Here is a 14,198-nt window from a genome sequence, read left to right on the forward strand (position 1 = left end):
CTAATCCACCAAAATGGTTCAAAACCATTTTTCTTTATTTTGCAAATATCCAAGTCTTTACATTGGATCACAGTCATCCCTCTCAGTATTTATGGGAGGGTTCGACTGCAGAAGCCCCAACAGGTACCAAACTCTGCAGATACTCAAGTCCCATCTATGAAATGACATGGTGTTTGTACAGACCCTGACTAATCTGCTCCCACATGCACTAGGTCATTCTAAACTATTAACAGCACTTAGTACAAGGTAAGGACTTGTGAACCTGTGTTATTTAGGAAATAGTGACAAGAACAGAGCATGGGAACCATGGCTGCTAAACCATCATCTATAATGCCAGCATCCAACATGGCCCTGGCTGCTCCACTTCTGATCCAGCTCCCTGCTAACGCACCTGGGAAAGCAGCAGAAAATGGCCCACGTGCTGGGGCTCCTGAGCCCATGTGGGAGACCGCAAGAAGCTCCTGGTCCCAGCTTTGGCCTGGCCCAGTCCTGGTTGTTGTGGCCATTTGAGCGAATGGAAGATCTGTCCATATCTCTTCCTCTCTCTGTGTAACCCTTTCTAATAAATAAATAAATCTGATATATGTATATATGTAAAAACAGATCCTGTGTAAGTTTAGTGCAGGTGCAGTTTTCCCATCAGGGATTGGGGGAGTCTGCAGGTGCAGAAGGCACCGGTATGAAGGGTAGCTTGTAGCTATGCCCCTTGCTAACCATGGGAAGGGTGGCACAGTCCGCACTCTCACTCCCTTGGTAACACGGCTCTGGGTCTCTGGGCAGCCTCCTGTTAGGGGACATCTTTGGGTTACCTAAAGCACCATGACTCAGGATGCATGTGTCCCAGGAGTTCAGGAATTGGAGGCTCTCACCATGGAGGCAGCTTGTGGGGAGGTTGGCTAGGAGAGCATGCCCACTGATTCGTTTACAGGACAGCTGCTCCATGCCTGTGCATTCTCTCAATCTCTCATTCTCTCTCTCTCTCTCTCTCTCTCAATCTCTCTCTCTCTCTTTCATACACACAGACACACACAATGGCTGCCTTCCAGCTTTGTTCCTTTGGCCATGGTCCCTGAATTGCAGCAGGCATGACAAGGTCCCTCTCCATATCTCTGCTTCCTGTCCCACCCATAAGGGCTGCATACCTGCCTCTCCACCCTTCCTCCTACACCATCATCTCCCACTCGGTCCTCCCCTCCTGCTCTTCCCTCAGCACTCGGATGAGAACCTCTGCAGCCCTGCCCAAGCCCCTTCTCTAACCCCTGCAACGTGCAAAGCCCGATACCTTGTCCTCATACCCACTCTGGCCCTCCTGCCCTCCCTAGGGCTGTGGCACATCCTACCTTTAGGGTTCCTGGGGGGAAGGTGACGGTGGCCAAGGTCTGCAGGAGCTCGGGGGCCCGCCATGCCGGGTCCTGGGGGTAGGTGCGGTGCACGAGGCTGAGGAACTGCAGGATGCTGGTCGGGAAGGCCTGCTTCCAGGCGCCATCTCCTGCACCTGCTGAGGGCTGACAGCACACACTGTGAGAGGCTGCACACCCCAGCACAAGGCAAGAGATTTTGTTCTCGGGACTAGACCTGGCCCCAGCCTATCCAGGTGTTGCCTATCTGAGGCCCTGCTATCCAAAATGGATCCCCTCCGAAGGCTTGAGGTCAGGGTCATTGCTTGCATAGCTATTCCAACACTTGCATAGAGTAAAACTGCCTGCTCCTACGATGCTCTGGGTAGCTGGCTGTCGGACCTTTCCTTTCCAAGGCCCAGTTGCTTCCCTTCCTCATCCACCTTGCCCCACCTTGTCGCTCAATCCTTTCTGAGTGTGCCTGAGTAAGAATGTCTGATTTCCCAGGTAGCTGCTTAGTGCCTGGACTGTGTCCCACACTAGGAACAAAGAGTATATAGGGAGAAAGAAAGGCCAGACCCTTGGGGCAGTTAGAACTGTACTTGCAGGATGCCAGGAGGGCATGGGAGAGGGGAGCGAGGGCAGCTAGAACAGGCCAACAGCGAGACACAGCCTCGGAAGGCACCTGCGGTCTCCACCAGGTCCTTATAGCACACTGCTAGGGTCACAGGAGAGAACACGAGCGAGCAGCTTGAGAGCCATTTCTGGCTTAGTCTGCCAGGGCACACTCCTGCCTCTGACACTGACCAGGTTCCTGCAGCCCCACTTCCTTAATTCCCCCTCTATGAAACATGACAGCTTCAGAAACATGACAAATTCAGAAGGATTAAATGGGACATTTAGCAACGCGGACTTACTTTGCAGTCATCACTTGGGGACATCTGGGACTTGAGGAAGAAAAATGTGGACTTCATCGACAAACCATGAAGGTCCCCAAGCATAACTGTGCCCTGAGCTGAAACCCTTGCCCGGGACACGTGTGCCCTGTGGTGCCCTCGCTCTGTGATCTCGCCTAGTGGGAGTCACGTTTCCTAGCTTCTGTGGCTGCATTTGAGCAGCTGCTGTTCCAGAGGCTGCCACCTGCTGCAGAATGGCTGACATGAATTTTACTCAGAAAGAAAAAGCCTGTGTGGGACCCTTGGCTTCAGTTCTCAGCTTCAGCCTGAGCCACACGCCCTGGCCCCAGCTGGTCCTCTATGTACCCATGGGGAGAGAACCCATGGATGCTAGCTCCCTGTCTCTTCACATCCACATATGAGTGTGTGTCCGTCTGTCCGTCTGTCAAATTTAAAATAAATTAAAAACCAGGAATCATGGACATTGAGAAAACAACAGCAAAGATACCAAAAGGTTTGAAACTGATAAGAAAAAAATAACCAGGAAACTGAATTGATTCAAGCGCTGTTTCTTAAAATAAACCCCTAGGCACTCAACTCCTTCTGCAACAGGAAGCGGGGAGTAAAAAGAGGGAGCCAAGGACCTCAAAATAAGAAGGGGAAAAGCATTGAGTAGAACATGAAATGAATTAATTAAAATGAAATTGTTCTCACTGAACAACCAGCATCCCATAAAGGAGCATTGGTTTGAACTCCAGGTGCTCTGTTTCCAGTCCAGCTCCCTGCTGATGCGCCTGGAAAAGCAGCAGAGGGTGCCCCAAGTGCTTGGGCCCCTGCCACCCACGTGGGAGACCTGGATGGAGTTCCTGGTTCCTCACTTCAGCTCCACCCAGCCGCTGGCTGTTGCCATCACTTGGGGGGTGAACCAGTAGATGAACATTTTTTCTCTGTGTGTCACTCTGTCTTTCAAACAAAGAGAAAAATCTTTTAAAGCAAACCCAAACAAGTCAATGATCTTGGAAAAATTTAGACAGAGGCAGTTTCACAGGGAAAATATAACACAAGCAGAAGAAAATTTAAACTTCCAGAAGTTCCTGGAAAATGGAATTGCAAGTTTATTTCATGAAAAAAAAAACCTGAAATCCGAACTGGGCCTAGCATGGAGGCCTAGCGGTTCAAGTCCTTGCCTTGCACATCCTGGGATCCCATATGGGTGCCAGTTCTAATCCCAGAAGTGCCACTTCCCATCCAGCTCCCTGCTTGTGGCCTGGGAAAGCAGTCGAGGATGGCCCAAAGCCTTGTGATCCTGCACCCATGTGGGAGACCCAGAAGAGGATCTGGGCTCCTGGCTTCAGATTGGTACAGTTCTGGCCGTTGTGGCCACTTGGGGAGTGAATCAGCAGATGGAAGATCTTCCTCTCCGTCTCTCTTCCTCTCTTTATATCTGACTTTCTAATAAAAATAAATCTTAAAAAAGGACTACTTTTAACAGCAAAAAAGAATCATGAACTTCACATCCTGAATATAAACTTTAAAAAATAAAGATGCCTTTTTGTTACATTGATATCGAAACTCAACAAATATCCAACAAAAGAAAACTTTAGTACCATCTACAAATATGTACACAAAAAAACATAAATATTTAACATAATGAATTTTTCAAAGTATAAGAACAGAATGACCACATCAAATTGTGGCATGAATGTAAAAAATAACTCAGCATGGGCATCTGATCAAAAGAAAAAAGCACATCATCCTCTAAGTAGAAGCTAAAAGACAAACCAGTAACAATGTAAAAAGTAAATCTGTGTTTCAAAAAGGGCAAAAGTGTGATCTATACTTTCTCACAACACACACACACACACACACACACAGAAACTGACAAAAGACAGAAACGGGCAATTCAGGGGTCGGCACTGTGGAGCAGCTCTCACAATGCCACAATCAATCCCCTGTGAGCACCTGTTGGAATCCCAGCTGCCTCACTTCTGCTCCGGTTCCCTGAGAATGCCCCTGGGAAGGCACCAGAAGATGGCCCAGGTACCCAGTTGCCTAAGTCGGACACCCAGATGAAGTTCCTGGCCCTTCCCTGTCGCCGCCGCTGCCCAGCAGCAGCGAAACTAAAAATGCCAAGTCATACTCTTGGGAGTCTGGGAAAAGCTGGCAACCAGACCTCTCACTGCCAAAAGCGGCTATGTTAAAACCTTCTCTCTGCTGCGCCTGTCCCCATTGGTCTAAGCTTTCCTACCACTTCTTCCGCCACTCTTCTTCCCACATTTCTTCTCTGCTTCATTCCCCAGTCGCCTCATCACCCCCCAGTCTTTCTTCGTCGTCGTCATCTATTCCGTCCCCTGTCCGTCTTCGTCCGTCTGTCCTCCCACTAGCTTTTACCCGCTACTTTTTTCTAGTTCTCCACCAATCACTTCTCTCCGTGGGTCCACTTGGCGCTACATGATAGGCCAGTAATCACCATGGGGTAACTAGCCTATCCTGTTTACCTGCTGGGAGACCAGCTCCACCTCCTGGCCCTCCAATGCTGAGTAGATGCCCTGGGCCAGCCGCCATCTTGCAACGGCCCCTCCCAGTCCCAGGAGCGGCTTTAACACCCTGCTCCCCACACTTCCCAGTTGTTGTAGGTGTTTGAGGAATGAACCAGTAGATGGCAGATCCTTCTCTCTCTGTATGTGCGTGTGGGTGTGTGTGCCCCTCTGTTTATTACTTTGCCTTTTAAATAAAGAAATAAACATGTAGTTCACAAAAAAAGTAGAAATAGTCACGTAGCATATGAAGAACAGTGGTTTCAACTCCAGTTGAATAAATGTGAAAAGTTCAACTGTGAAAACCGCATGCCTTTGGCCATGAAGCTGAGGCTCAGAGAGTGCAGCGGAGCCCTTCAGCACAAGGCACAGGGACAGGGACTGGATGGTGCACATATGTGAGCTGGTGGCATGCACACATGTGTTGTAAAAGTCTTTCTGAGAAGCACACCCAAAAGACAACACTACCTCACATCCCAGGATTTGCACTAAGGAGCTCATCAAGCTTGGAAAACTAAAAGCTGTTCAAGAAAGTCCTCAACAGACTCCCCATGACAGTAAACACTCCAGTGAACTGTATAATGCTCTATAGTAAATAGAGATGATTCCCGGGCTATTCCAGATTACGGGCACAGAAACACAGCCACAAAATGTTGAGGAGAAAAAGTAAAAAGGCCAAAGGAGATGCTGGAGTCCCACCCACCTATGTATAAGGGCAAGGTGTACTTTTTGAGTAGCAACTGGAAGGATGTCCCCTGAGCCCTCAATGATGATCATCTCTGGGCAGGCAGATGGCATGTGATCTTTTGCTTTTGGTGGTTTGGTTCTTTAATGCAAAGGTTAAAGGTGATCATGTCACTTTACAAAAGCATTCAAGCCTCAGCTGCCCTGGTTGTCTACAGATGATCCTCCAGGCCCTGAGGCAAGGTTGGTCTGGCTCACTCTTCACACTGTCCGCGGACTCCTCACACCTGCTCTGCGTCTGAGACACCCTCCACACCCACCTCTGGAGGGCCTTGAGGGACCAACGCCAAGGCTCCCTGATCCAGAAGCCTCACCATGTCACCTGTGTTCTCTCAGGCAAGCCACTCATGGGCAAGACCCATCTGTCGTGGTACAGGTGGAGGTAGCTCCTCGAAAGAGCGGAGAAGTCCCCTGTGACTGATGCCAATGAATGTCCCAGTAAGGAAAACAGAAGGAAAGCAGATGTTTCCTTGGCAATAGCCATAATCCTCAGTAGGCTGGCACTGCTGCCACACACCTAAGTCGCCACTGGGAGCCTACCTTGTCTGTTCTATCTTCCTCTTGCTAATTACTGCATGCTCTGGCTTGACTAAGCTCTCTTCAAGCCCTCTTCATTCCCACATTCATATGTGTATGGAGCTAGAGGCAGCTCATTACACAAAGGGAGCACATGTGGGCAAAATCCCCAGGATGGCACCAGCGGCTTTCTAGGGAGATGAAAAAGCACCTGAGCTGGCAGCCTGCTCCGTGTCCCCATGCAGTGCCTCCTCCATGCCATCATACAGCCAGCAGACCCTCCAATGCTGAGTAGATGCCAGTGTCACACTTTGGGACTTTCCAGTCCCATAAGCCAAAAAACTTCCACTGTTACAGACACTGCCAACAGACTCACACAATGGCATTGCTGGGAAGCCCCTGGACAAAGTCAAGGTGTCCCTTCCGAACTGGCCATCCTATCAGAACCTCCCCTGTGCAGCTTGGGGGCAGAGGGAGGTAGGGGAGGGACAAGAAGGCCCTGGACAAAGTCAAGGTGACCCTTCCAAACTGGCCTTCTCATCGGAACCTCCCCTGCACAGGTGGGGGCCAGGAGGATGGGGTCTCACCTGGCTCATGGTAACCTTGAGCATCTGCAAGAGCAGCAGCGCGCCCTCGGTGCACAGCCCGGCCCGGAGCACATCCTCTTGCTGGTGTTTCTGCAGGAGCCACTGAAGCATGGCATCAAGGTCATCCTGGAGGAAGAGGCAGGGGCCATGAGGGGACTTGCAGCTGGGCAGGGAGGGGATCGGCTTTGCAGCTGGTATGTTGCGTTGCCCCGAGAGAAAAGTGAAAAATGATCACAGCATTTAAGGGGTCCGGGTCCTCTGAAAAGTCCAGAGCAGTAGGGGTGCATAAAGGAAACACACAGCTCTAAGCAGGTGCTGTAGACCCACAAATAGTTCACTGGAGGTTGTTTCTTTCGGCTTTGACATCACAAGCAGGCATCATCCTGCTGAGCTGTACAGGCCACCTTGGCAAATGAGATCATGTAAGACTTGGGAGGAAGTTTTCAGAGAGGCAGCAGAAGGAGTCCTGAGCACTGGGGCTTGGAACCAAGGCACCTGACTCTGCCCTGACATTATCTGGGTTCAAGCCAGCTCTTTCGCCTCCTGGCAGCTCAGCCTCCTCTGTGCAATGAAAATTACATTATGAGCCCTGGGAACTATTTGAATATCAAGTGACGTAAAGCACATAAAAGCTCTGCCTGCAGTGCCAACAACCTGTAAGGGTCCCAGTTCAAGTCCTGGCTGCTCCCTTCCTGATCCAGCTCCCTGCTAATGGCCTGGGTAAGCAGTGGAAGATGGCCCAAAGTCTTGGACCTCTACATCTATGTAGGAGACCCCCTGGCAGAAACTCCAGGCTCCTGACTTTTACATTGACTCATCTCTGACTGTTGTGGCCATTTGGGAAGTGAACCAGCAGATGAAAGATATCTCTCTGTCTCTTCCTCTCTTTCTATAAATCTGCCATTCAAAGAAAAACGAATCTTTTTTTAGAAAATACCTAAATCCTCTCTCACAGGTCCTGATACTTAGTCGGCATTACAGGTGTTTTCTTCCTGAAAAACATCCCTAAAAGAGAACTAACAGTGCAGCCTCCCAGTGACCATAGCAGACTATCTCCAGAACTTTGAAATGTGACCTACAGTACTATATGTGTGTATCAAGGTAGAGATCTGTGGGAAGATGATATGCAAGAGAGGTGACATTTTTAATCTCCTCTCTGCAAGTCTGCAATGCAGGTCAGTTTAACTCAAAACCAAGAAGCAATTCCCAAGTCCATTCTTGAGCAGGTGTCTGGGAAGGCATACGCAAAGGTGGAGGTCTGTTGCTTTGGGTGCTCGGTACATAAAGAGGCAGGCAGGCAAACATGCCAACCTGTGGGTGCTATGCACAGTAAAGCTAGACTGAGGCCGAAGGAGGAAATGGTTCCCCTTGTCTAACGGAGCTAAGCAGGAGGTGCCATCGGAGCTTGGTACTAGGCGATTGGTAGTGGAAAGTCAGGCCTGGGGTTGGGCTGGGAGGGTGCTTGCTGGTCTTAGGGGAGAGGTGATCCAGAAAAGTGATAGCGTGATGGTCAAGTGAGATGGGGGGGCTGGGCTGGAGTGACAAGCCAGGCACCCACTGATGAAAGAACTTGATGTTGACTGTGGTTTGCAGGCATATCCTACTGGAATAGAAGGTCACAAAGACTTGTATTTGGGGCAAAGGAGTGAGAGGGTACAGATGGCACAGTGGAGAGCGCAGGGATCAACCTTCTCTTTGGAGAGATTTGGCCAAGGAAGGACAGGACCAGGAGTGCTGCAGCATGTCCATTAGGGGTGTTCTCTAGTTGTAAGTGGGAACAGTGCAACAGGCTTGGGATGGAAGCAGAGTGCAAACAAGACCACCCTGGGCAGAAGCGGGGATACTCGGGGGGCCAGTGGGGAGAGCAGGTGGAAGAGGGGGCTCCCAGGAAGTGGGGGTGTGGTGTGCTGGATTTCTCCAAAAAGGAGAAATCTTGGAAGATGGGACTGCCCCAAGTGAGACACCTGCCAGGAGCTAAGAGGGGAGGCAGAGGCCATGGGTGCTGACAGGGCAGGGAGGGGTGAGACTGGGAGAGAAGGCAGCTGGTCAGGACAGGATCAGAGAAGTTACCTGGGGCGCATCTGTGAGCTCTGACACTGGCATCTGCAGGAAGAAGGCGCACGTGATGAAGTGGACTTCTGGGATGTGCACGTGGTGCTCCAGGAAGTCACTCAAGGCACGGAACCCAGGGAGCAGGCAGGGGGGCTGGTCAGACGGGGGAGGGTGGCTCTTCAGGTTATCTGTTGGGGAGGTAGAGGAGGAACAACGGACAACATTGGTTTCTGCTTCTGGCCAAGGGGGTACAGGGTACAGTGAGGAGGCCCCACCACCTGCCTGTGCCATAGAAACCTTAGCTACAAATGCATGTTCCCCAGGGAGGGAGTGCACAATGAAGGGCTTCAAAGTTCCTTTTCCTGTTCCTGGCAGGCTTATTCACTTATTCATTCATTCATTAACAGGTGCTCACAAAATATCTACCAATCAGGAAGCAAGAAGGCAGCTATGCATTGGGCTCCAAGGATGTCGAGTTTCCACAAAACAGAATTCCAGGCCTTCACAAAGTTTACACTGGAGTAAGGGGGGGTGAGGGTGCAGCAGCCATTAAGCCAGCGAAAGCTCAAATATGTACTCAGAGGGAAAAACAACCAGGGCACAGAGCACCTAACAGAAGGGCCCTCATTCAGGCAGGATTCCTCCCCTCCTAGGGGAAGAGCCATCAAACCAAGAGCTAAAGAAGGAATTCACACCCACAGGGGGAAGGCCTGCCTGGATGAGGAAGCGGTGTGGCAAGTGCCCAAGAGACCACGGTAACGAGCCTTTGAGGAAGGGAACGCTAATGGACAATGAGATCCTGCCATGGAAGTCAGCGGGGAGCTTGGAGTCAAGGGTCAAGGTGCTGTCAGGGTACTAGGCTACAGGTGTACTAGGGCTGGCTTATTCCTGCCTCCAGCATGGGATCAGGGTGTGTCCCGGTTTCTTGACAATCTCAGTATGCTCACCCATCATAACATGCACACCCTCGGAGCTGCGTTCCACCCAGCAGCCCACAGGCAGGCCGTCCTTAAACCTCCCACGGAGAGCAGGGTTTGACAGGAAGTGTAGCAGCAGCTTCAGGGCCAGCACCGTGGTGCTGGGGTGCAGGTGGCCCTGCAGGAGCAGCAGGAACCAGTCGGGCCCCAGGCTCAGGAACGTCTCTTCCCTCAACCTAAGGGGAGGCAACCACAGTGACGGATTAGCTCTCCACCCACGAGCGAGCAAGAGACCTATCCAGAAATGCCACCTGGGAATAGCCAAGTAAGGGCAGCATTTGACTGTCACTTAGCAACCTTCACATTGCCTTCTAAAAGAACAGCGAAGTGAAACAAGAGCACAATGGAAGAACTGTCCATGAACGGCTGCGGCTTAAGCAGGCCACAGCTTTTCAAAGCCAGGAGGAAACTGTGGATAAAAGTGTCCCCAACGTTCAGAGCTCAACTTCACTTTCATCCTACTTTACATAATGTAGGTGTAGCCTTCCACCTGATTCGATTGCCATTAGTACAATCATACTGCTTATTCACCTCCTTCAAAAAAGACACTAGTCAAAATTCATCTAAGTTGGATAGTCCCACATTTATGCATCTTTATGCACCTAGGCAACAACAAAATATGACAAACTGTTCCTTCTAAAGAAACAGATTTGTGGAAGGGGTGAAGGAGCTGGAGGGCAGAAAGACAGGTTACTATTCAACGAGATGACGACTCAGCAAAGGGTTCAGACTGCTGGGAGCCAGGGGAGGGCCAGCTGTGCTGGGCAACGTGCTCATCTGCAGCTCCTAGTCAGGCTAATGTCCCCTGGAACAAGTGCTGCCCGAGCTGTGGAGGGACTGTCCTCTTTCCAAGCCCCACCTCTGACATTTACTAACTGGATGACCTTGGTGGGAGATCCTGACATGCTCTGGTCATTTCTCTCAGGGGCAACAATGGTAATGATGGTGATGTTGGTGATAATGATGATGGTGGTAGTGGTGGTGGTGATGGTGATGATGGTGGTGGTGATGGTGACGATGGTCGTGGTGATGATGGTGACAATGGTGGTGGTGATGGTGGTGATGGTAGTAGTGGTGGTGATGGTGGTGATGATAGAAACTAGTTTACAGAGGATTTGAAGCACCCAAATTCAGGGCTAGGTTATATACTCATATAAGCTCATCCTCCCTACAGCCATCTATGGAAGATACTTATTTTATTGTCTTATGGATGAGGAAAAATGAATATGAATTCATCTAGATGTAGAATTTGAACATCAAAGGTCTTGATGCCTGGACAGGGGCTTGAACACAATACTGTTTCCTCTCGAACAGATGAGACAAGAAGGGGCGGGACCAAGTCATCTCCAAGGGGGCGTTCCAGCTCTGCCAGGTTTGTTTCTAGGAATGTCAAGACTTGCTGACTGGAAACCTCATGAACACTCTATGAGGCTGCTTCACCCAAACACACAAAAATGTAAACTCAGCGACACCAAGGAGCTGGGCTGTCTCACCCACTGGTGCACCTTGGGAGCCAAGAGGACTGTGGCACACAGCAGGTGCTCCACAAATGCTATTGAACCTTGACTTCCGGTTGGATATAAACCAGACATGCAGTGGGGAACAGGCTACACAGAATCTGCTTTATATTCAGAATTACTTTTCAAAGTTAAAAGAACAAAGATTCATACCCCACCCCCTTGGCTAACTTCAAAAGTAACCACGTTTGCCAACAATAACTAGCAGAATGAGTTGGCAAGTCTTTTTCCTTCAGAGCTGTTCCCTAGGCTAACTATTTCTCCACTCTGTCATCTGCCAAGTGCAGAGCATCAAAATCTGTCTTTGTCGCAGCTGCCAAAACAGTAACAGTTACACTACAGCATGGGGACTAAGGAGTCCACTGTGATGGTGCCAGATCCGTGCCCTGCTACTCAGGCCCAGTTCACATTTGCATCAGAATATCTCAGGGCAAGGTCTGGTTTATTGCGTGGAAAGAAAAGAAAGTCATTTTCTTTTCCATAAATGCAGGAGATGCATGGTAACAAACAGACTCGGGTAGCTGAACTTTTCATTAAGAGAAGCTTCTCCTACCATACCCTGTTTGAGGCAGCCCTCATGCCAAATCGCTCTTCCTGGAGCTACTTACTCCGAAGACAGATGTAGTAGGGGGGATGATATTACACTAAGCAGCATCTCCAACAACTGGTTCCTCAGCCAGATTGTCTTTCCAGATGTTTGGCTTCCAGCTACAAGAAAAAAAAAATCAAGTTTGAGAGGAAAAAATGGATGGAGAGAGGCATAACATTTGCCGTGGTAAGCAATCGCCATCATGAAAGGGAGCGTTCACCCAGGGATTGGGACACAGATGGGATTCAAAATGGCGACATTTGATTCCAGACTTCAGTGTAAGGCTCAGCTAGAATCCAGGGACATTCTCTACAAGTTGTCTTCAACTGCAAGGGTCATTTATGTGCTCATCCCCAGAAGTAAAGGATGCTAAGGATGATACAGACAAGTGTATCTCCAAGTAGAAGGCTTGTTTTTGATGCTCATAGGCAGTAACATTTCCGAAGCACCTACTATGGGTTGGTGTAGTATGGGTCCCTGGGAGCAGAGCAACCAAGACCGTGGTCTTATTTGTCTTGGTTCCTGCTTCTACATGGCTTCCAGCCTAGGCCTTGCTTAGGTCTACACAACCTTGAACTAGAAGTTGACTCATAGCAGAATTGCATGAGGGTATTTGAAAAAGCTCATGGAACGGGAAATTAAAGTTATATGGAAGTGTCACAATTCAGAGATTCATGTAGTTTTTACAAAATGTGTATTTTTTCACATAAATTTTCTTTACATAAATGAGTTTCTTTTGGCGGGAGGCTGGGAGGCACCAATATGAACTGGTCCCCTGGTTCTGTTTTCTGCATGCATTTTGAAGTCCCCGTGTGCAGATCCAGTGGCAAAAGACATATGCAATGCTCCACCACATTTGACTAGATCCCAGCATTACAGCAAAGTCCACATGAGAAGGCAGGTTGGTGAAACTAACTCACTGCTGGCCCATTGCCCAGGGTCCCATGGCTTAGGCTCCCAGTCTTTAGAAAATCAATCCAGGGCACAAAATGGCTATGTTGCAGGCAAAGAATGGATGAGGCAGCTTGGAGAAGCGGAGTCAGGACTAAAATCCTAATCTCACTGAGACTATGTTTTCTCATCTGAAAAGAAATGGGAACAGTGGGGGGCTGGCACCATAGCACAGCACACTAAGCCGCCACCCGCAGTGCTGGCATCCCATTTGGGTGCTGTTTCATGACCCAGCTGCTCAACTTCTGACCCAGCTCCCTGCTAATAATCTGGGAAAGCAGAAGAGGTCAGATCCTTGGGCCCCTGCACCCAATTGGGAGGTCTGAAAGAAACTCTTGGCTTCAGATCCGCCCGGCTCCAATCATTGTTGCCATTTGTGGAGTGAAACAACAAATGGAAAATCTCTCTTTTTCTGCCTCTCCTCTCTCTGTAAGTGCGTCCTTCAAATAAAATAAATCTTTCTAAGACTTGAGACTAGGGACCTACACCTTTGAGGATCGATCTAAGGCTATAAAACAATACAACGGATCCCCGTTGAGCAATGCTGACCAAGAGGATGCTTGGCTGATGGTCAGACTGCTGTTTTGATGACCCCTGTCCCAGGTGCCTACCCAGTGCTTAGAGTGACCAGTGGGAGGAATTAGATGTTTTACTAGCATTGAATTCCAAGTCAATTAAATGACACAGGAGTGGTTCCATGTGGCTGGGGGCTCCTGTCTCACACCAGTTGGCTCTGGTGTGTGACCCAGAGCTTGGTAAGCCACGAAGGGCCCAGGACAGAGTCGTGCTGGTCACGCTCTGACGCTGACTTGATGGAGGGACTGTGCCAAGAGGCAGAGCTGCTGCTCTGTGCATGGTGGGGAGAGCAGGTGACTCAAAGAACTGAGTCACAGATTGGGACAATTGTCTCGGGTGCAGATGGGGAGGAAGGTTAGAATCGTGGAAGAAGTGACTTCGTCTGCTTGAGTGAGGCTAGTAGCAGGGAGGACAGTGCTGGGGGAGCCACACAGGCAGCACTTGGGTGAAGGGCACACTGTGGCACACAGGGACCTCCCAGCACTTCTCAGCTCTGGTGCTGGAGCTTGCCAGGGATGTGGGGTGAGGGAGGAACTCAACCACGTGGAAAGGCAAGGGCCAAACCGTAAAGGGCGGATCCCACCTGCGTGTGCTCTCTGCTGGGGAACTGGTTTCATCCCAGAGGCCTCAAAACCATCCCAGGCCTTGGCTCAGGAATATCCAGTTGGGTCTGGTTTGCGACCCACAGCTTGGTAAGCACTGCTCAGCTGGGGTTTCTTCCCTGCCTGTACCTCAGCCCCACCTGCTTTTACCTTCCTCCTTCTGCACAAAGTGCATCTCCCCAGTAACAGGTGGACTCACCAGGCACAGAAGGGTCCCAGGCTCTGTCCACGCAGCTCTGCCTCTCATTCACGGATGACGGCTTGAGGGTGTAGACAACAAACAGCCCGATCCTTTAACCAAGAGAGAGAGAGAGGCA

General features: G+C 50.0%; 1 protein-coding gene across 2 annotated transcripts in view; it reads right to left on the bottom strand.

Annotated features, from left to right (window-relative positions):
- Window positions 1-14,198, bottom strand: part of WDFY4 (WDFY family member 4) — a 231,424-nt gene that overhangs the window by 118,401 nt on the left and 98,825 nt on the right. For both annotated transcript variants that reach the window (XM_058671561.1, XM_058671562.1), the window contains exons 27-32: window positions 14,081-14,172; window positions 11,772-11,871; window positions 9,617-9,822; window positions 8,688-8,857; window positions 6,618-6,743; window positions 1,341-1,505 (exon numbers count right to left, since the gene is read on the bottom strand). In XM_058671561.1, the coding sequence (XP_058527544.1) occupies window positions 1,341-1,505; window positions 6,618-6,743; window positions 8,688-8,857; window positions 9,617-9,822; window positions 11,772-11,871; window positions 14,081-14,172 (859 nt within the window). The remainder of the gene's footprint in view (window positions 1-1,340; window positions 1,506-6,617; window positions 6,744-8,687; window positions 8,858-9,616; window positions 9,823-11,771; window positions 11,872-14,080; window positions 14,173-14,198) is intronic.

Source organism: Ochotona princeps, chromosome 13 (genome assembly GCF_030435755.1).
Source record: "Ochotona princeps isolate mOchPri1 chromosome 13, mOchPri1.hap1, whole genome shotgun sequence".
NCBI classification, from domain to species: domain Eukaryota; kingdom Metazoa; phylum Chordata; class Mammalia; order Lagomorpha; family Ochotonidae; genus Ochotona; species Ochotona princeps.